At 38.0% G+C, this 22,574-nt stretch overlaps 1 protein-coding gene across 2 annotated transcripts in view; it reads right to left on the bottom strand.

Annotated features, from left to right (window-relative positions):
• Window positions 1–21,464, bottom strand: part of ERCC6 (ERCC excision repair 6, chromatin remodeling factor) — a gene marked incomplete at its 5' end in the record, with an annotated part of 43,322 nt that extends 21,858 nt beyond the window's left edge. The window contains 7 exons of one of the 2 annotated variants that reach the window (XM_082285893.1): window positions 1,470–1,628; window positions 5,360–5,485; window positions 12,772–13,495; window positions 15,158–15,266; window positions 17,566–17,686; window positions 20,121–20,554; window positions 21,332–21,464. In XM_082285893.1, coding sequence (XP_082142019.1) covers window positions 1,470–1,628; window positions 5,360–5,485; window positions 12,772–13,495; window positions 15,158–15,266; window positions 17,566–17,686; window positions 20,121–20,551 — 1,670 coding nt within the window. Of the gene's footprint in view, window positions 1–1,469; window positions 1,629–5,359; window positions 5,486–12,771; window positions 13,496–15,157; window positions 15,267–17,565; window positions 17,687–20,120; window positions 20,621–21,331 lie in introns of those variants that run through there. The other variant, XM_082285892.1, reaches the window with a different exon arrangement.
• Window positions 21,465–22,574: the final 1,110 nt, after the last annotated feature.

The raw sequence follows: 22,574 nt of genomic DNA on the forward strand, positions 1-22,574 counted from the left end.
GCCCAGAAAGCCTCCTGCCTATCAGACCACACTCTTTCAAGTAGAAACAAGTTAACCAGTACTACTGGCTACCAGGATTACTGCCTTCTCAGTCCAGGGGAGGATAACACTTGACTAGGAAAGATCAAGTAGTTTAGACTGTCTGCCTTACAGCACACAAGCAAAATCAGAGCAAACTTCACCAATATATTAAACCTTGTTTCCTCCCATGGAATCACTACCATGATGGACTCAATGACATGCACCAGCCAAAACAAGAAATTCAACACATTATCTTCCATGCAAAAAGAACACTGAACACTTAGGTGGGCAAATTGATTTTGGCCTTTTCAAAGTTTTATTGTAGTTTCACACTATTTAAAAGCGTCAAGAGATGTCCCTGAAGGATTTCCATCAACTCAGTGGCCTCCCAAGTGGGGTAGGGAATATAAAATAATCTGGACAGTAGCATCCTTAACCAGGCAGCCATATTAAAGTAAATCAACTGGCCTGAGTCATGAAGGACCTGTGGGGTTTTTTTATATTAAGGCTTTACTAAGAAGCAACTGGAGAAAAAACAGGAATATTTTCTCTTTAAAGCATTATTTTACAATCCATGTACAAGCTGAACACAATTTAAACATACCTCTATATAGAGGTAATTATTTTTGTTTGGGACAGTACTATGATAGTTGCTAAGTTTCATGTAGCTATTTACATCAGCTATACAGGCCAACAGAAGTAAAAAAATCAAGTACTATTCATGCGTGCATTTGCAAATCCGAGGACACAAACAAGTGTCTTGCCAGTAATTTCACCTATGAAGAAGAAATTTTAAAGCATTGTTCAGTAACAAAAAACCATAAAATATCTTGTAAGAAAGGCCAGTCACAGTAGCGTATGTTTTGAAAAGCAACAACAGAAAACCAAAAACTGACAGAAATTCTGCTGTATAACTTATTGGTTTTACTCTTACTACTAATTTTTGGCATGGATAATTCCCTGCCCATCAGAAACTCTAACTTTCACTGCAAATCAGCTTGCTACTTCCTGTAAAACATTTACCTGGTGGCTTGCCAGAACAAATATTTTAATGTAAAATTTAATAAATGGAACTAAAGGTATTACATCTAATTTAAAATTCCATATTGTGTAAACTACTGATATTAATGTAATTGAGTTTGTAAACAATCCATTTGTGGAAGGTAACCTTAGACACTGTATTGACCCAAAATATCTAGCGTGGCTCATCTGCAAAATGAAGCATCAATGCCTGGAATTCATTAAAAGTGTTACATGTTTAATTTTTCCTGCCCTACAGCTCCATTGTCTCGTAAAATTTTTCCTTTGATGTCCCCCACTAAAAGAATTAAAGGAATATTGTAATTGAAATGTCATTAATAATTCACAGGACCCTCCTCCACCAGTAATACATCTGATGAAATATTAATTGAGCTCCACAGACTGACAGTCTGCAGAGAAGCACTTGCCTGTAATTTGAACCACGAGTCCTCATATTGCTGTAGCTCAGACCTGCCAAGAAGGCAATTATCTGAATGGTCTTGCCCAATCCCATCTCATCTCCCAGAATTCCTCCTGCCTGCTGGCAGTGCAATTCCCAAAGCCACCTAACACCTGTCTGCTGGTACCTAAAACAAGGAAAAAGAAGATGGCAAATGTTTGATAATACAGATCATAACAGAAAGTACTCATGAATTAATCATTTGGCAAGGTTCTTATACCAGTTACAGTAACATGCTGGATGTGTGTTTTACATGAGTGCTGTATTTACTAGGTCATACATTTTTGATGCACTCAGACATTACATGTGACTTTCGTTCTTTATGCAACACTAAAACATTTCTAATTAAACTGATAGTCATGGTAATTAGAGGGTATTTTATTTCATATATATTTTAAGTGTTAAAAGCAACTTGGAAAGTTACTCTTATGAAGCATTATCTTTTCAGAAAAGACAACATACAAGGGTCTAGTAAATAATATTATTTGGAACATATACCTTGAACTGAAGGAAAAGATTGACTTGTAATGGGTACTGACTTCATACTCCACTACAAAAACTGATCAGATCTGCCAAACCATGCTTTTTTTATACATAAATTTTTTTAATAACATTTAGTCTCTTTCAATGAAGAAAAAAATCAAGGCTAAGCAATAGAAACTACTGCAGTGCATGGGATACAGCAGACCATTATGTGAGAGCATCAGAGCAGTTTCTACTCCCAGTCCTTCACTGGAAATTGTACAAGCAACAATGTAAAACACATTCCACTTAAAAGAAGTGGACTAGAAAGCAAGCTTTATGATGGCAAGCTAAAAAGGTGAAGATACGATGCTGGACTAAGAATCACTTTAGGACATACCTTTTTATAACAATATGAAATAGTGAGCCTAGTAAGAATAACACACCATGTGTGGGGGTTAAATTGAAAACAAAAGAAATAAATGAAAAAACATATCTTTAAATCCCATTAAAAAAAAAAAAAAGATGCAAATGTTTCAGCACCTCAGTGCCCTGTAACTTACAGGGAAAAAAAAGGTTACTGATAATTTTCTTGATAGTACACATTTCTGGAGTGCAGAGCACAGCAAAGAACAAAACACTTTAATTTTAAATAAGGGTTGTTCATTTTAGGTGATTTCTTGTGTGCATTTCAAAATCCTGTTTCCATCCTTGAACAAATAATATTTAGGACTTCTGACAGCTAACAACACTAGTGTCTACAAAGTACTATTAAAAATCAATTTGTGTGAGTTTGGTATGGATTTAGAGAATGCTAAATGGAGACAAACAAATGGCTTGAGTAGTTAAAAAAAGATGATCGAAGAACACATCTAATGTTCCGACATCACACTATCTGCTGGTGTCTCAAAAGCATTATGCCATGAAGCCCTTAAGAAACCCTTTTATTAGAAATTAATTCACCTTAAAATGCAGCAATCTATAGAACAACTATGAAATAGCTTGCAAGATTAGCTATAATTGGATTAAGATGCTATCATTACTACATTTTATGAAGACAAAACATTTTCTGACAAACATTAAAGAATTGAAGATAAGCCTAATTCCAGTCATAAGCTGCTCCCCCAGACTAATGTTCAGCATGTCTCTTCAGAAGACAACCATTCAATAACCTCCTGATATAAATTTGTATTATTTTTTAGGATTACATACAGAGCTTTAAAATTAGATGAATTTATAAGCATATTTCTCCCTCTCCTTCCTTCTCCTGAGAAAGCTTCCCCGTGGATAACTAAGCTTGTGAAAAATTCTGCTCTGTGGTTATTTAAAAACATGAAAGATGCAGGTGCTTTCTTTGTATAATCATATAAACATGCAATAATTGTAACTATGCAAAAGTTAAAGGAACACATCCCCCTCCATTTTTTGTGGTTATATGGAAAGATAATTAATTTTTTTCAACCTTACACTTTTGTTGCACCAATTTTTTTTAATTCCAAAAAATATTCTGGAAGTAAATAAAAGTGCTGCTGGTCTTCCAAAATAGTTATATTGGCCTGTTTTTCACATGAGCAATCATGCTGTGATGCATCCCTCAAAATTCACCACAGTAGCGACCAGAGTTCAGCTGCATTGTTGCAGAGACAAAACTGTGTTTCAGATTTATCAGGGAAATCACACACTGGAAGCAAATAATGATGAAGCCTGTTTCCTTTTTCATACAGAGAACATTCTCTCAGGCTTAGTGCAGGCAGGATAAGGCAAAGTTTGCAGCTCTGCTTGGTTTTGTTCCACAGCAGTATCAATGCTATTCCTGCTCAACGTTCATCAAAGCAGACAAGTGTGCAGGGAAGAAACTGATTGTCCACTTTAACAGGCTTACCAAAGAACAGACCTGGGGGTCTCCTACTTCCAGCATGAGCTAACTTCTTTGGACTTTAACTATGCAGGAAGATCACTTAAAGTACATGCTATACATATCCATGGGTCAATATACTTCCATGTTTTGTACTAAACTTGCTCAGAACTCAACAGTTTTTAATGACTATTGACTATGGGCTTTCCTACATCAGAGATTTCAGCATTTAAGCTACAAGTCAGACAAATCATTCAACTCAATTGATCTTTCTAACCACTTAAGAAGTTTTGCCAACTGACTCATGCTTGCAGGGATACCCTTCATTAGTGAGGCTTGCATCTTCAAGATTAATTTTTAGTGACTACTCTATTTCATTTCCCTTCGGGTTGCTCAGACCACACATCCGTCCTCAAGATGAATACTTGTGCAGTACCATTGCATAAACAACTGGAGACCACATATTGGCTCTGTATGGTCCCAGCAACCAAGTCATTAATTCAATCCCATTTCAGAGCTAGTGCTTTCCTTCTGAGGACTACAGGACAACAGTAATAATTTCTTTGAGGTCAAGACTAAGTGGTTCTCTTGGAAGGGATACCACGCACACCCATTATAAACCAGGGCTTTCTACTACAGTAAGATTCAAAGAGTTTGCTTTGAAAGAGAAGATGTTTTTCCTGCTGTATGAGATGTTGCCAACAAAACTGAATTCAAGCCCATTATACATGAAATTTAAGGGAGAGATTATGGATGAAGTTAACTGGTCAGCTGCTAGCTTGTTTGGGCTGTCGTTTATCATTAGTCTTTTTGAGATGAACTTGAAGCATCACAGGGCACTGTGTTTTAAAAAACTGAAACAGAAAACAGTTATGTCCAAATCTGTAATTAAGCATTAAAGAACTAAAGAATGAATTGTAGCATGCTTTCCATCTACCAGAGGAATTAAGAATTCACTCTCTATATTTTAAAATTTTACCTGACAAAATGTTCATATGAATTAAAAGCAGTTACTTTGAAAATACTTTGAGTAGTTACTTACAGAAAAAGTTGTTCATATTTTTTACTGGCAGAAAATTTCACTCCACCCAATTAGAGAAACACGGTATTTCTTGTCTTTTTCTTTTATCACATCTTGCCAACGTATTATGTTTCAAAGTAAAGTTATTCTACCATTCCACACCTTTATTAGGAGCAAGCATGTATCAATAAAAGAAAGCATGTATAAAAATAGACAAGGAGAGCTTCTCAATTCATAGTTTAGCTAACGCACATTTACAATATTCATATCAGCCAGTTATCATCTGTATTTTCATGTAATTGCATTTTGTGCTCACAGTAAGTTAATTACATTGAAGTTTGATCCTGAAATCTTTTTTAAAGAAAGAATCCTACTGAAACAATTGAAGTAAAGGTTGAGGCATCATTCACTGAAGTCAAAGTTACAGCAAAGGGCATCTGGAACTCACCATGACTAGTACTACTAATATTATTAACAGCATACAGCAGCATAATATAAAAATAATGTACACAATACATACTTAAAAAGCTTTTTGAAGAGAAATCCTGGTACTTTGAAACCCTCTTCAAATTCAACGTCACTTTCTTCAGAAAGTTCCTCAGCTGTTTCATGTTCTTTGTCCTTCAAACGTTCTTTTTGCCACTTCCTGGAGTGACACAAGGAGTCAACATTCAATTATAGCATGGAAAAGATACTCTATGAAAATGACACTGAATTTTCTATCAGGTAAAAAATCCAACAAAAACACATGCTCTGATGTCATGACTTAAAATAGTAATCCTTTGGAGGACAGAATTATGCAAATAAATGCTTGAAATATCCAATATATTAAAAGGTACATGTTTTATAGCTACTTATAATTTTCTATAGACAAAAATACTAATATAATGGAATCAACAGCTAACAGCACCAAAAAATCTGTCTACTTTAAACTCTTAAATCTCCCTCCCCTTCCTCCTCCCCACCCCTTGCCAAAACACTGATAAAGTTTAGGTATTCCAAAACTATTTAATTTAACCAAACACTTAAATTTAACTTCCTTCCTGTAGAGAAATGTGAAGCAGTGTATAATCTTATACACAAGACTCAGTTGGAAACATCATCACCATCTTCAGGATGACATGCTCGAAATCTGTAAAGCAGTCACTACTAAGAGAATGAGCTTTATGAGGTTTTGAAATTACAGTGTGATTTGTGGTTTGCAGCCTCATCTTATTTGGACTCCAGGCAGCTTAGAGAATTACCTTCCTGTCCCATCATTCCCCTGTTGCTGAAAAAGTACCAAAGGATCTTCAACATTCCAACAGAATTATGAACTTGTGTTTCAGTGGCCCAAACCCATCTGCCTCTAATGGTAAAGTGTACTCTAGCTGGGTATGTACTACTCAACCAACAGCACTTCACTGACAATTCAGATTTTGCTGGAATTCTCTCATGAAAGTGCCATTTACTGCAGGCACACTGAATGTGGTGTATAAATAGACAAAACCCCTACAGAAATTGGCATGGTTCAGAACAGATTGAAAACATCCATATGCTACTGTTCTGGATGCAGTGCAAAAGCACACCTCCACTTAATGGTCTCTGCATATCTGGCAAATTTGTTTCAAAACACTTGTGTTAGGAAAAAGAGAGCAGGGAAGAAGTTCAACACTTCACAAACAAGCAACACAATCATACACTCTCATGAAAGAAAGCTAATTATGCGAGGTTTCTAGATGGGACTTTTCAGCAGTACCTTTTGAGAAAATACTTTGAGTCTGTCTTTATGGAACTAGTAACAAACTTGGTATTGTTTTATTAACTGAAAATAAACATCATCATCTCCAAATACACACAAGTTACAATCACTGCCAAGAATGAAAGCACTGAAGAACTAAGACAACACTATGCTGGACAGGTTTAGAAAGCCAGCCTCACTGAAGCATATTTTGATCTCTTAAGTCAAGAAGTCTTCAGAAGCAAAAAAAAATAATGATGGAGAGAAAAAAGAGCATATATGGGGAAAAAATTAGATGAAAAAACACAGTCTTCAGTTTGCTGATTAAAACTGATGAGTTGCAAATGTTTATTATCAGATTCTTCTTATTTCATTATATGAAATCATGTATCTGGTTAAGTAATAAAACAGAACTCACTAAAAATACATGAGGTGTCAGTGTTTTCCTCTTTTACATACCTATCCTAACAGGAATGGAAATCTCTACCTTAGACTAGGAGTCTGCTAAATGTTTGACTTAGAAAAATTACACTCATGCTCTAGAGTCTAACAGGAAGATATGATACATTCTAGAGTCACAGCATAAAAATGCATTTCTTCAGTACTACAATGTTACTCTACCAGGCACAGAGGGCCTTACTTTTCTGAGTTCCAGAAAAAGGAATTCAAATTGACAAATGCTGATAATCCTTGCTTCAGACTGCGTCAATGCTGGAACTTCATTATTTCATTTGACTGGGTTATGACAGGACTCAAACTAAGGAAGGAAACTCCTACTTACCACACTAAAATCAAAACAACTACAGATTACAAAGCTTCCAAAGAGACATCTAGGTAAACAATCCATACTAAACCCAAGCAAGCAATAATTTGTACAAGAGTTTGCTATTAATTTTGTACTCCAACGCGAATCACCGAGATGAATCAATCAGCCAGCGCTGGAGCGGCAGCCTCCCCTGGGAAGGAGCAGACTGCCCTCTAGTGTGCACTGGGAAAACTGATCCCGAAACAACCAAGAGGAAACTGAGGTTAACTCCAAACTGCGCAGGAATTTAGGCACTTCACCTCCATATAACTGCTACATTTTCTGCAGGAAGTGTGATCGATATTGGGATTTTTCCTAAAATTATACCTAGAAAATATATACATCTAGAATTTGAACTAATAAACCCTGTACTTAATTTTCCTAAAAAACATTTCCTTTTTACATGCTGTTATCTGTTACTTCATTGAAGTACTACATCTCTTCCAAATGTCTAGAGGTTTTTTGCCATCAATTACCAGTTAAAAAAGCAGCAGCAACTTGTTATCACAAACAACTATTCAGTTTCTGAAAGGCTGTGAACTTAATGTAACACACACCATTATCATATTCTACACTGAAACAACACTATTTCCAAGACCAGATCAGTCTGTTAATCTGGTCTTGTGCCTTTCCATGGAAGTCAAACTTTGTAGGGAGAAATAGTGGTAGCTCATCTTTGACTTATATACACAGTAACTTACTGTCCATTTGGTCAATACATTCCTTACACACATCAGTTAAACATCATTAGTATGCCTAAACAATCAGAAAATAGAGGTTTTACTGTATTACCAAAGTCTCTTCAAAACAGAAGCATGATCTTTGAGAAATCTGTCTTATATTGTCCATTGTCACCAACATAAATACAATGCTATCCCTAAAAGTGAAGTATGAAAGCCATATATCATACAATTAAATTTCTTCTTAATATAAGAATGTATTCAGATTCTAAGCCCATTTCCCACTTATTGCAATACCCTAGAAAGAAATTCTGCACCCAAAACAGTAATAAGCACAATTTGACTTAAAAAAAAAAAAAAATACAGTTAGGAACCAAGCTGAGTATTTAATATAGTTTGCATTTGTGAAGCACAATATGTTTTGTATTTTATACAGCTAAGAATCCCTTATAGATTATTCTAATTTGCTAAATTGACGCATACAGTATTACTTTTTTGATCTAACTTTTTATGGTCTATATGGGTGGATTTAATTGGTATGTCCTAACAGATGAAATACATGCAGTTAGTACCACAAGCCTCAATAAGTAAATTAAGACTGATGTACACAATTACACACTTGAGTTTTGAATGAAAGGTGTACTCAGCGAGTGAGACAAAATATATCTTCATTTGTGTCCTGCCTTTGTCACTTTAAAGAGCAGTAAGGATGCTTTAAGAAAGTATCTTTCAGGAAAGGTAGTATTTAATCCTTTTTTAATTTATAACTTTGAACTGAGAGATTCAGTAACATCAAAGAAAGCTAGTACATGAAAACTGATCTATGAAAACCAATTTAATTCAAACCAATTTTTTTTTATTTGAATCAACTGCTTTGTATACTGACAGCCAAAACTTCCTGCACTCAACTGCCAGGATATCACTTGAGAGACATGAAAAGAAGCAGCTTTCCTAGCCTTGCCTCTGTGCACTTGACAGCAATAGAAGTCAAATACTGTACTCCACAAACGATACAGAATACATAAGAAAACACAGATATGGCACTGATCTCCCATAATGACATGTAATTCCTTCCTTGAAGCAGCAGGCAGATACATACTGATAACTGGTATGGGGAGAGTGTCTCTAAGACTGCTTAAGGTTTATTTTGACTCCAAGCTATTACCTTATACTGACACCTTACTGATGTCAATAGTGTAATATAAAATTACATATAGGCAGAAAAAATTACTTTATACTTATGCTTGGCATTTTAAGACATGCAAAGAAAAACTTTAAGTAATAGAAACAAAGTCTTGATAATCTGCAGTTTCCACATCTGCAAAACTTGAGAATAATAGAAGAAAAACACACAGCAGTTTTCTTGTTGAGAAAAAAAACAAGCAAAAAAGTTTTTTTTCCTACACACTTAAAATGCATTCAAAGTTACTTTTGTTTTGTGATTCTATGTAAAAGAAGTTGAAAAACAGGTCCATTTTCACCCCTTCCATAGACTTCAAAGAAATTGACTCTGCCATGACCTGATGTGCTGGTTTTGGGTGGAGTAGTTAATTTTCTTCACAGTGGCTGGTATGTGGCTGTGTTTTAGATGTGTGCTGCACACAGGGCTGATAATACAGAGATGTGTTGTCATTGCTGAGCAGGGCTTACACAGAGCCAAGGCCTTTTAGTGCTGCCACACTGGTCAGGAGGCTGGGGGAGCACGGGAGGCTGGGGGGAGACACAGCCAGGACAGGTGATCCCAACTGACCAAAGGGATATTCCAGAGCAGATGGCATCATGCTCAGTACATAAAGTGGGGGAACAAGGAGGAAGGGGGGAACATTTCTAGTGATGGAGTTTGTCTTCCCAAGACACTGTTATCTGAGATGGGGCTCTGTTCTCCTGGGGATGGCTGAACACCAGCCTGCCCATGGGAAGCCATGAGTTCATTCCTTGGTTTCATTTGCTTGCGGGTGTGGCTTTTATCTTCCCTATTAAACTGCCTTTATCTCAGCCTATGAGTTTTCCAGCTTTTACCCTTCTAATCTCTCCTGGTGGTGGAGTGAGTGAGTGGCTGTGTGGGGCCTGGCTGCTGGCTGGGGTTAAACCATGACACCTGAGCATTCCACTGGACAAGAGAGAACAGGTTTAGATCCCACCAGCTCCAATTCTGAACACTTCCAGATGAAGATGGTCACTATTGAGTATGACAAAATAGACATTGATAACATATCTGTTGATGGGGATCAAGTCTCTGAGACATTCCAGTACCATCCTAGAAACTGATTACCTAAGCCCCTGGGTTCAGCTGGTAATAGGCAGTACGATGCACAGCTGGGAATGACAACACACTAATTTTCACTGAATATTTAAATTACCTTATAGGTGTATGACAGTATCCTGCTTATTTACCTTACTCTCCATAACCCTGATGTTCCTTGGTACTGTTCACTATTCCAGCAAGCTATGATTCACCTTAGACATTGACCTTTCAGAACAGAAGATTTTTTTCATCTGGATGTCTACGCAGCAACATGGCTGCAGTAACAGTAACTAGAGAAAGGCAAGACCCATGCAAGGGAAAAAACCTGAAATTCCTGATAGCCTAAGCTGAATTCTGCATAGCTAAATTTTACTTTTTCATGTTCCACTGACCACACCTTGCTTTGACTGACTAGGCCAACCACTGGAAGTAGCCTTTAGAAGGACAGGGAAGAGTCAGCTACTCTCCTGCCTGACACTTCCTACAGACAACAGCTCCTGTTCTAACAAGTCTCTTGCTCTAGAGATGCTCTGCAGTCGTGCAGTTAGCTAATTAGCATGCTTTAACAACATCAATGTAGTTTCCCCTTGACACAGACCAATCTCTTGAAGTCCCATCTCTGAAAAGTTTTAATGTTAAGGAAACTCATTTTCAATCTCTAAGAGTGTAGGACTGAATTCACTGCCAAGCACAAGACTAGATGTTCAGAAGAATAAAGTAATCCTGAAGGATTTTCCTCTGCCTCTCTCACGGGTAAAATATACTATAATCTCACCCATTCATTTGCATTCAAAAGTAAAACTGACATGAAACAAGATATAAATGTAAGCAAATGACAGCACTTCTACAGCATTCTTAATATGTTTCTTAATTCACTACATTTTATTTTCTCATGGCATTTCCCATAATGAGGATTACCTGGGGGTGTCAGCATAAAAACATCAATGTGGACAGCTGCAGCTTAACAGCCACAATAACTGTAGCTATGAAATTTTTAAGAGATGTAGTGTTTTGGTAGCAATTACAGTTATTGATATTTCTAAAATTCATTTAGGCTTTTATTGTAACTTCAGTAACCAAAAGAAATGTAGTCTATGATATGACTTTGCTAAGGATAAATTGTCACAATCTTAACGTTATTAAAAAACGTTTTTGAATGAATTTAAACTGTGAGTCATATTAAAACTTTCAATCAAAATAAATTACTCTTGATGAAAACACTGAATTAAAAATGATTTAATATTGGTCTACTTTAAATGTGAAGAATACAGTTTTATTCAATAAAACAGTAAATATTTTACCGATTAAGAACAATTAATTTCTGTTAATGCATCCAATAGAAAACATATTTCTTTTTGACCCTTTAGACATAGTTCAGATTAGCCTCTTGCTGAAATTTCTATTCAAGGGCAATAAACTATGCTTTAATTTTGAAAAGCAACATCCTGGGATTGCAAACCTATTGCCTTATATCAGTTCCCGATCTGCCTTTGTAACCTGGGATATGAAAGTGAAGTTGGGTTCTTCCTATGCGAGCTTTTCCACAACTGAGGGCACTTGTGCCACCTCTTCCTCCACAGCAACTCAGGCTTGCACTACAGGAGAGATGGTGGTTATACCTCTACTTCTTGGTTCCTTCTCTGACACAGCATCATTTAAATCCATAAGATTTTATATTTCCATAGAAGTGTAAAATTTGAGCCTCCCAAGCATTAATCAAGTTCCTATGCTAGGGTTTATCTCTACATCAGTCACCCTTCACTGACAGTCCTAATATATGTTCTTCCTTTCACCCTAGAGAAGTGTTTTCAAGTTCCATTATTTTCTAGAGGACTGTACAACTTCCTGAAGGATATTCAATAAAGGTAACTAATTAAAAGTACACATGCCATCAACAAGCTGAAGTTTATTATATGAAGCTCAACCCCTATACTAGAAAAGGGACAACGATGCCAGTGGTTAGAGAACAATTACAACAAAACAACCATTTTAGTGACCTTGATCTTTTGACTGCCAGTATGTGCAGAAGTCTCATAACTTCACAAGCTTGTCCAGAAAGCATTTTAACAGCCTAACAAATTGCATGTCATTTCATTGCCCCTTCAAAATGTTTCCCAATGAGTTTTGAAAAATGGAAACACTGCTCAGTCATTGTTAGGAGCTCAAAAACTATGCTAGCAGGAGAGAAAACATCTCAACGGCACACTGTAGCTGCAGAGATCACCAATACAAAGGCTATACAAATTTCATAAATCACAAATTAGCACAAAGTGATACACAAATAAGGACCTATAACTACCAGAAAAATTTAACAGCCAAGTTCTTCTAATTAGGCTCCATATCTGAATCCTTCTGGAATCCTTCTAACTGCCTCATTTCCCTTACTTCAATACACTCCCTAGCAGTCTATAATAGACATTGTCCTTTGCATTTTCAACATACTAATTTGTTAGCAATACTAATAAAAATGTCTAGGACTAACCTTAGTCTCTGTTTATAATAGTCCACATCTCCATCATCTCTCCATCGTCTCATTTTGTGCTTCCCTGGTGTATCCTCTTCTTCTTCAGAGCTTGGAACGAAGTCAGCATCATTTTCAGCTTCTTTAAAACTCTTCTTCACCAAATGTTTTCTTTTTCTTGATAAATTCTTAAGTTCATAATCAGAATCGTTCTCAGCAAAAGAAGACGCCTGCTCTTCCTCTTCTGCTGCTTCTGGATCAAACATCTCCTCATCAGGAACACAGTCAGACTCCCCACTATCATCCTCTTGTTCATGCCTGAATTTCTTGGTCTCGGGATACTTCTTTTCTTTTGGAATCCTGGCCTTTGAATGAATCTGAAGGGCATGCTTCTGAAGCTCTCTCAAATGTTTTTTTAAGCGTTTATCTGTTTTGGAGAGGGCTTTACCACTTTTTTCCTTTGTAGCAGCTGCAGGAGCCACGCACTCAACATCTTTGGCTTGTGCTTTCTTCTTTGCTCCTTTGCGACGGGATAACTTCTTTCTTTCAGATGACAGCTTAGCTTGGTCTGCTAAGTACTTCTCAAAATCAGATGCTTCATTTAGTCTTAACTGTCGTGCCTTCCTCTCTGGCTTCTGAGGTATTTTAGTTCCAAATGGAGTCATCTGACCAGTTCGAATGAGCTCTGCCCACTCTGTTTCCTGAGCAGGCATAAGCATACTGCCAAGAGAAGATGGACCAGGTTCTGCAACAGAAGTCAGAACACAGAGCACGCCTTTAACACCTTCTGTATAACTAAAACACAGGAACAAGGGTGTTAGACACACTGTCAAAATGCAAAGACTTCTGATACAACACACAGCAGCGAGAACTACCATAAAATTACAGTTCCAAATGATGCACGAACTCTAATGTACCACCTATGCTGTCAATTCCACCCATGTCACCATGTTCTGTCCAAGAAACCACTGGGTTCCCACCTCCAGCAACACTGCCCATTTCAATTTTATTATTGATTTTTCAGTCCTACTCCTAAGCTTGAAATCTGACATTTTGATTACCACAACAGAACAGACACAAATCTCACAAAACACAAACTGTCCTACCATATGCTTCAAAAAAACCCAACAAAAGACCAATAAACAATAAAACCAAACCAAAACACCCAACACCTGTCTTCCTAGCCCATGATACTAATATTAGGATTATGACTTCTAAAGTCAGATTGGCTGCACAGTACTCTGCCATAAAAGAGCACTTTTCAGTGCACTTACAGTTACTATACACAAACTGTAATGGGTGTTTGAAACCAAAGAGAAAGAAAAGCTCTCATACAGAAGAAGCTGAAGGGGAATTCTGGCCTGAAATCTATCATTAGGCTCCAAAATTTCAAAATAAGTCTATTAGCACTGCCAGCACAGCTTTAAATGCCCCATTTTAAAGCACTGTATCTATCATATGTTTAATGAGTAACGACAGTGAAACCCCTCCACCTCCAGCCCCTCCTACTGGAACTGCTCCATTTCTTATGTTGGGCTCCATTCACTTCTTCGTTACATTTCAACACACTGTGTGCCTAAGTTTTGCTGCATGAACCCATTCAAAGCAAAAGGATTTAAAATGCTTTTTTACTGAGAAAAGTTAACTGAGGCTTTGACTCCTTTAAGTTTTGTTTAATCAGGAGAGCAGCATGAGCTTTGTGAGGCGGGAATCTACTCTAGCCAAACGTGCAAGAGACAAACAGCACAAAGAGTTTTTTCACCTCTGCAAACAACAATAAAAGCCAAAGGTGAACAGACACCAATGGGACCCAAACTTGCCCTGCAGAATACTGCAGGTTACTGACTGTGACCAAGCTTAGTTTACAGAGAGCAGAGAGAAAGAACACCTAGTTAAACACTGAGGTAACACATATCCTACTCTGGAAGAAACCTTATGTTTAATTTAAAAAAATCACACTGCAGCCTGAAAAGAAGAAGCACTTCCCCATTCCATTTCTAGTGATACTTCCCAACAGTAAGAAAAAACAATTTTGTTAATGCTGATTGATAGCATCCAGCATATAAAATGTAATTCAATCATGATGTTAGTCATCTTTATCAAATTAGCTGTGAAAAAAATGTTAGGATTTCCAATTTATTAAGCCCAATACTCTAATGTGCCTCAGCCATCCCTACTCAGCTGAACGCAGATTAACATCCAGTTTTTAAAACTTCCCACATGAATATGCCAAGATTTGCAAATCTGCAGGTGTACAGAGTAAGTGTTCCTAACTCTCTCTTTGAAAGCCAGCCACTGAAATTTATTTCCTTACTGGCAAAAATCTTACAGCATAGCTTCGAACAAACAAACAAAAAAGGCATTACATAAAAGTAGAACAGAACTTTCAGCCTTCTTCTATACATACCTTCATCTTCCTCATATTCAATCTCATTTGCTTCATCAGCAAACTCTGTTAAACCAAGTATTCCTTGGAGACGTTTTTGTTTTGCTTTTATCTTCTTCAGCTGTTGCTCCTTCAACAATTAGATAAGTAATTTAAATTTTAATCCAGTTTATAAACTTGATAACCTTTTAAACAACACTTAAATCAATGTATTTGCAGTATTTTCAACCAGAATCTCATATTCAAATGTTACAGTATCACACTTGAAACAAAAAGAAGTGCAAAAGAAGTGTCACCACAATACCTGTATGGCTCCAACCCACAGGAGACACAAGATTTTGGGTGTGTGATTATCTCACCATATGTGTATAGTAAGATCAGACTGTTTACACACACAAAATTCACGTGCATACTGCATTTTTATGTACATTTCTTAAGGTCATTTTATGAATGTGTTGATTCCAGGAAGCCCATCAAAGCAGATTGCTAAGATGGACAGAGAACACCAACAGATTTGTTCATGATTGCGAGACTGGGTTCATGATTACTAAGCCACAAATAACAGCTCTAAGATTTACTAAGATTTCTTTATCATCCCAGATGTTTTGGAATGTTTTGTTACAATGAAACTGAAATTATAAGTGAGTCCAACATCCTGACAGGTGTTGGCACACGGTTAAGGGCTAATTTAACAGCAAAAAATAAGTGAAATGACTTCAAAAGATCAATGTTACAGATGATGTGAGAAGTTGACTACTGCTAAGAAAAGAGTTCTTAGCTAATAATTCTTCTGTTACATCTTTTATCTGACTGTAATATCCTCAACAGTGCATCTACTTGTGATGTTATGATTCCTAGGTGTTGCTAATTTTCATTTGTGAAACAAAACTTTCCAACCAGTAAAACAAAGACTCAGACAATGTAACCTTCCACATTTGTAACTCTATGCTTTGGAAGTATTTCCTTACCTAGAGAGGCACATGCTTCAGTAAAAATCAAGTCCATTACAAAATGGCAATTTTTTTTTTCTTTTGATGAAGGACAGTTCACTATCTTGCCCATGCCTTCACGTAGCACTTTTCAAAACACAAAGAGCAACTGTATTCATGTATGGTACAATATAGTATCTCTTGTGTATGCATGTATCCTTGCTACCAGAGTACTTTATATCATAAAACATGCCCTGTATGTCAGCTCTAAGGAAACAGTTGTCTTGTACCAGTCATCAGTTTCCCATTTGTCTCAAAACCAGAAGAATTCAGTCATCTTTAGCAATTTTCTTTAAATACTACAAAAGGAAGAGTACTAAAAAGCACTTTCCATGCAACAAGTAGCTCAAGACCAGATTTAAATACACTGCCTGCCTGCAAAACACTCTTCAAGTTATTAGAACCACTGGCTTATAGTTTTCAAAAGGAGATTTCTTTTCTTTTACTTCAAAGATGGTTAACAACAAACTTGCATGGAGGTCTGAACTTCCCCTGCAACCAACATGTGTAAATTTCTTCAAGCAATATGAAAACATGCAGAATAGTAATCATTCTTTAATGGTAACTCTGGTTTAATGTATTCCTTCCTATTACTTCCAGCTATGTTTTTGTAGTCCTTTGCCACTGCTCAGTACTGTCCCCACCACTCTCTTAATAGGCTAGCTTATGAGCACAGTGTTATCCAAGCTGCTGAAATTATCAAAGTTAAAAAACTACAAGTGAATGAGTCAGTGGCAAGACTGGGCTGTCTGAGGGCAAAGGACAGTAAGTTTCACAGTCAGGTTTATAATTAGAGGAAGTATTAGGGTGAACTTTCAGCAGACAGTGAGCTGATCAAAGGTGCTGCATTCCTGAGTAGCAGAAATTTCTCTTTGCTGAAATCTCTTCCTACTCACAGCTGTAGAGGTCCATTGCCTACACTACCCTGGTGCCAGCTAGATTGATTGCTCTACAGCTCCCTTAACTCATTACTATGGCAGAAAAAAGCTGCAGCAGTTTCTGACAGAACAATGAGTTAAAGAGGCTCACAGAAGGAAACTGTGTATTGGCAAGATACAGATAATGAAAGAGGATTAAGGAAAAGAACACAGGGAAGGAAGACCATGAGAGCTGAGATTTAGTTAAACTACTGAATCATGCCCTAACAAGGCTTTGTTAATTCTTCAAATACTACTTGGAGGGTTTCAATTAAATTCATGCAAATCAATCTTCTGAGCAGGTCCTAAAACTTTAGTTTTACATCTTGTTCCAAAACTTAGAAGAAAAAAAAATTCACCATTTTAAATTCTTTAAATTAGCATGAAACCATTTCAAAGGAAAGGAACAGCAATTTTAGACTGACTCTGAACAATATAATTAAGAATTATATCACAAAAGCCAAACCTTAAGACAAAGCACAAACTAAGTATTATAAAGAGGAAATTACTGTAATTCAATTACCTTGTTATATTTTTGCCGTTTTACTGAATCTAGTTTTCTGCTAATATTTTTGTTGTCAGCAGCTTGAGGTGAAAGTTCCTCAATAATTTTATTTATGTGTCTCAGAGATGTTGTACATGATCTGAAAAAACAGTAAGATTGCAATGAACTGGTAAATTCCAGAAAGAAAAATAGCACATTCACAATTCAGACAATTTAGAAATTCCAGGAGATTTAAGGTAAGACTTAAAAAGCTCTAAAGCATATTATATTTAAACAACATTGGAAATACTAAACACTTTAAAAAGTTGTACGTTATAAAATATTTAACTAAATTTTGCTAATACTAAAATTCCAGAAGGAAGTAAACTGAACAACCACTGTAATATTTAGTATTCAAAAGTTACAAGTCTGATGATGCCAAACAAGAGCAGTTGTTTTCATTATTCAAGGTAAACAAAACATGAAACAAAAATATAAATGGGAAATCCCATGATTTCATTTGCTAAAATGTTTCTAATGGTTTGATGCCAATATATAAGGAAACCTGTATTTTTTACCTTTTACACAAGAAATAGATTACAAGATAAAAATGGAACTTCATGAGACAGACTAGCTCAAAGAATTAAAAGCACATCAACATTAAACTTCCCTTACTCACACACTACCATTTTTCATGTTTCCATTCAAGAACCACTAGCTACAACCTAATATCATGTTTCTGCTGTTGAATTCATTTGCAAGGAAGGAACTGCCTGACCATCAGAAGCAACAAACTTAGGTTTGTTAATTCACATATCAAAATATTTCATAAGGATGTACAAATTAGAATCGCAAAGCATTATGAAAAAAGTCAAAGAGAACTGTTCACAACAACCTGCAAAGCAGCCATTATTCCCCCCAATTGCAAGGAGAAGCACTAAGGAAGTCTCCTCAGTTGTCAGGGAGGAAATTGTTGGGCCACACTTACCTCCAGCTCTAATGTGGATTCTACCACTGTTATCCTTCCTAGGAGACATATTCTACCAGCTCCCCAGCAATCACTGCCATCTTCTCCACTCGCTTTCAACATTTTTGAACCACCCCATCCCATTTCTCACTCTCCAGTCATGCTGCTTTGTAGTACACCTGCATCCTCCTGCACATCTCCTAATTTTGGCCCTTGCTTCCTTGGCCCTCTTGACAGTATCTTCTTCTGCAAAACTTTAATTAACAGGACGTTGGGATTTGAAGAGGATTTAACTTCAAACATTTTTATTCTCCTTCTTCTGCTTAAATTTGTGGGTATATTATAGAATGATGCAGCTTCTACTATGAACTCTGTGCCAACTACTCAAAAAACACTTACTGCCTGATTTCTTCTCTAGTCATGCATTCACTGTGCTACAGGATTTTAACCAATTCTATCACCCTTTACTCATGTCTAAGTTTTGTTAGTCCCTCTGCTCAAAGTCAGCTATACCTGTTAATTTGCTCAAAAATCAACTTTCAGATTGTCACATTACATCTTATGCAAACAAGGTTCTGCAAACCTGCATAAACTATTTGCATTCTCTCTTGTAAATCTTATTTTACGACTTGAAATGCAAGGTGAAAATAGAGGGGTAAGAAAAATCATAGGATGCTTCTGGAAGAAAAATGGGAAAACATAAACTAATTAACAGTGCTGTGCACCACATAATCTAATTGTAATGGTTACGCTGCTCCATTCTTCCTCTCAATACCATCTTACTCATGTTCTTCTGCTCCATAACACCTGAAATTAAATTTCAGTGTTGCATACTTATTTAATTTCACATCTCCACACCCAAACTGGAAAACTAATGAAGTGCATAACATTAAGCATAAGAAAGCTGTGAGAGCTCACACAGGTAACTGAGGCCTACAGCACTCCTGAGCACTGAAAAAACACCACTAATGCAATACAGTGAAACATACCCAGGTAGAATAATTTACCTGCAACAGTCCACACATTAACTCTACAATGAGACTAGAAGCAGAAAGGGAGATAAAATTTAAAAGATTAGCAGCTCCTATTCCTCAAAGTCTTCTACTATCAATAGTATTGATGTTACTTAAGCATTTGATTCTTTCAAGGTGCCATTAAGTACTTCCTACAAACACTTGTGACAAGGGTGTTATGGTTGCAGGACATTCATGAGAGGGAGTCATCCAAGTTACAGAAGGAACATAACCCGAAGCATGTAACTCCATCAAACATACAGAATTGAGGAAGTGACACTTTTTCTGACTAACTTTGAATAACAGAGTATAATGCCATTCTCCACTGCCCAGAAAACAGATGCATCTTGGTGAGGTAGGAGACACAGGAGAAAAAGGAGATGCACTCTGTCACCTTGATGCATGACTAGAATAGTCAAATAAGAGCAATGAAGCACTGTCTGATGTGAAAAATATTTTCTTCATTTTTAAAAGGTGAGTGACTCCAAAGAGTACATATGATCTAGTGCTTTCAAAACCTCTTTTCCTCTTTCAGATTTTAAAAACATGAGATACCAAGTCTCACTATATCATCAGTAGCAGAAAGGAACAGTAAGAAAAAAAAACCAATTTACCTTAAATCCTCCAGTACTGACTCATATTCTTTTGATGCATTAGCTATTTTTGCTGCTTTAGTTGCTTCATTAATTGCATTATCTACTTGCTGAAGAACTCCTTGCTCCAACACATCCTGGTCATAGACATCAACTCCTAAATCTTTGAGCTCAGCAGCATGTGCACTACATGAGACAGACTGAATCTGCTGTCTGTTGATCTGTAAAAGGGGATGTCCTCTTCTGGGCATCTCCAAAGGAACAGCCATGGAAGTGGAAGCCTGGCTGTCAGAGTTGGGAATTCCAATACTATTACCCGCACCATTGTCACAAATGCCATTTTCCTGCCCAATTCCCAATTCCTCATCATTATGCAGGCAATTATTGCTTGAAGTAGTGGCAGACTCTTGTTCTTGGATACTGTCTGGCAGATGACTCTTGTCTGTTGGCATCCTCTGCTCAAAGGCAACAAAGAAGAAGCACATTATCATAAGAACATTCACACATAGAAAGCTCCTCATGAAGACCGTGACCCCCCCAAAAAGTAAGCAAACCAATAAGCATGTTGATGATAAATTCTTGTTTCAAAACACCTGATAGTCTACTTCTCCATGAGTCCTCCCTGCAGAGGCATCTCCACACCAACTTCCACAATCAAAAGAGTAGCCAAAACCTCTCAGAGACAACTATGTTTAACCCTCCAATGTCTTTCCGACGTTGATATAAAGACAAATAAGACAACATGTAAAAATTACTCTCCTTGCCACATAGTGAACTCAGTCTTGTGTGTCAATGCTCATGGTCCAGAAGACTGTGACATAACAAAAAACACACGCAACTTAACATATCCAAACCCCAAAAATACAACTTTTTGAAACAAGTTAAGGCTTGCCATTGAAAGCACTAATGAGTGTAGTTAACCGTAAGCTTTAGTTTGACGATTCAGCTTTAAAGTGGAGAATAAAGCACCTTAGTTCTCAGAAAATTAATGCTGGACTAACTTACTAAGGCAAGCCTGGAGCTGGTATGGTTCAGCAACCTCTCCTAGCATGGCAGCCTCAGCAGCTCAGCATGGATCTCAGTCCCAGCGCAGTTTTCTCCCGCCCGCTCGGAACACGCCCGCACCTGCTCGGTCCCGCACTCAGGCCCGGCCCGCCCCCTGCGAGGAACCGCGGGGCCCTTTGCTCTGCCTGCACCAAGCGGTGCCGGGGCAGAGCGGGCGCTTCACCCACCTCTGTGTGCGAGCGGGCGCTGGGCTGGCACGGGGCCGCCGGCCCGAGGTCGTCTCCGCCGCGGCGGGCGGCAAGGCCCGGCTGGGAACGCGCGGGGCTCCGGGAGGCGCCGGCTCCCGGCGGGCAGTGCCCGAGCCGCGGCCCCGCAGCGCAGCGGGAGCGGCAGCGCCGGGCAGCGCCGGGCCGGGCCGCACTGCTCCGACCGGCACGGCTCCGGCACGGCTCCGGCACTGCGCCTGCGCGGCACCGCGCCGTCACTTCCGCAGCGGCGGGGCTGCCCGGCCCGCCCGGCCCGGCGCTCTGCTGCGGGGTAGCGCCGCTCCCGCCGCCCTTCTGCCCATCCTGCCCGGTTCTGCCCATCTTGCCCATCCTGCCGTCTCCCCGCGTCAGCCGTGGAACTCCCGCATCCAGCTCCCCCACCTATGGGCAGCAGAACTGAATTTATTGCCTGGCAGACTTGGGCCAACTGTGAGAGCATAAATGTATAGCAGAATACGTAGATATTAATGAATAATTCCCAGAAATGTTGATGGCTCTTTACCGGCTTTATTCCGAACTACAATTTCAGGTCCTTGAATGAAGATGTTCCGTTTCTCCATTAACTTGTTCCTGCCTTGTAATGTCTACAAGCCTCAGGAAAACACAGAATGGGTTCTCTAATATTTCTAAGGCCAAGACCCAAAAGGTCATCAGAGGTCATCAGGCAAATAAAGCAGTGCTATGTTGATAAACTCGTTTGTTTCCTTTGCTCTGAAATACACTATTACTGCAAATACCATATTTAGTGACTACAATGAGGAAGCTTTTTAAAATCTTCATTGCCATATTCTAAGAAGGAATGATGTTTTGTAACTGCAGAAGCAATTTAAATGTGAAGCGCAAAGTCTTTCAGCGGACTGAGAAAGGCAGCAACCAGGGGGCATTTAAGGACAGAGCAACACCAAGCTGTTGTCAAAACTAAACTATGGTGTGGAGGGGTAGGCTCCATTTTCCAGAAACTGGTTAATGAGGGTCAAAAGATAAGTTGTCCTGGAAGCAGAAATAAAGAGCTTTGTATTATTTGCTGGGAGAGAAGTCTACAAATGACAGGCTACTTCTTTCCTAAGCTCAGGCGGAAATTGAAGATTTTCCTACATTTCCTACAGACTTCTATGGGTTAAGAGATCACTAATGTGAGAGATGGTCACTACTAAGATCGGAAGAAGATGTTAAATATTGCTTCAAAGCAGGTACTTGCAAAACA

This window comes from Coloeus monedula (genome assembly GCF_965178545.1).
Source record: "Coloeus monedula genome assembly, chromosome: 8".
Lineage (NCBI taxonomy): Eukaryota > Metazoa > Chordata > Aves > Passeriformes > Corvidae > Coloeus > Coloeus monedula.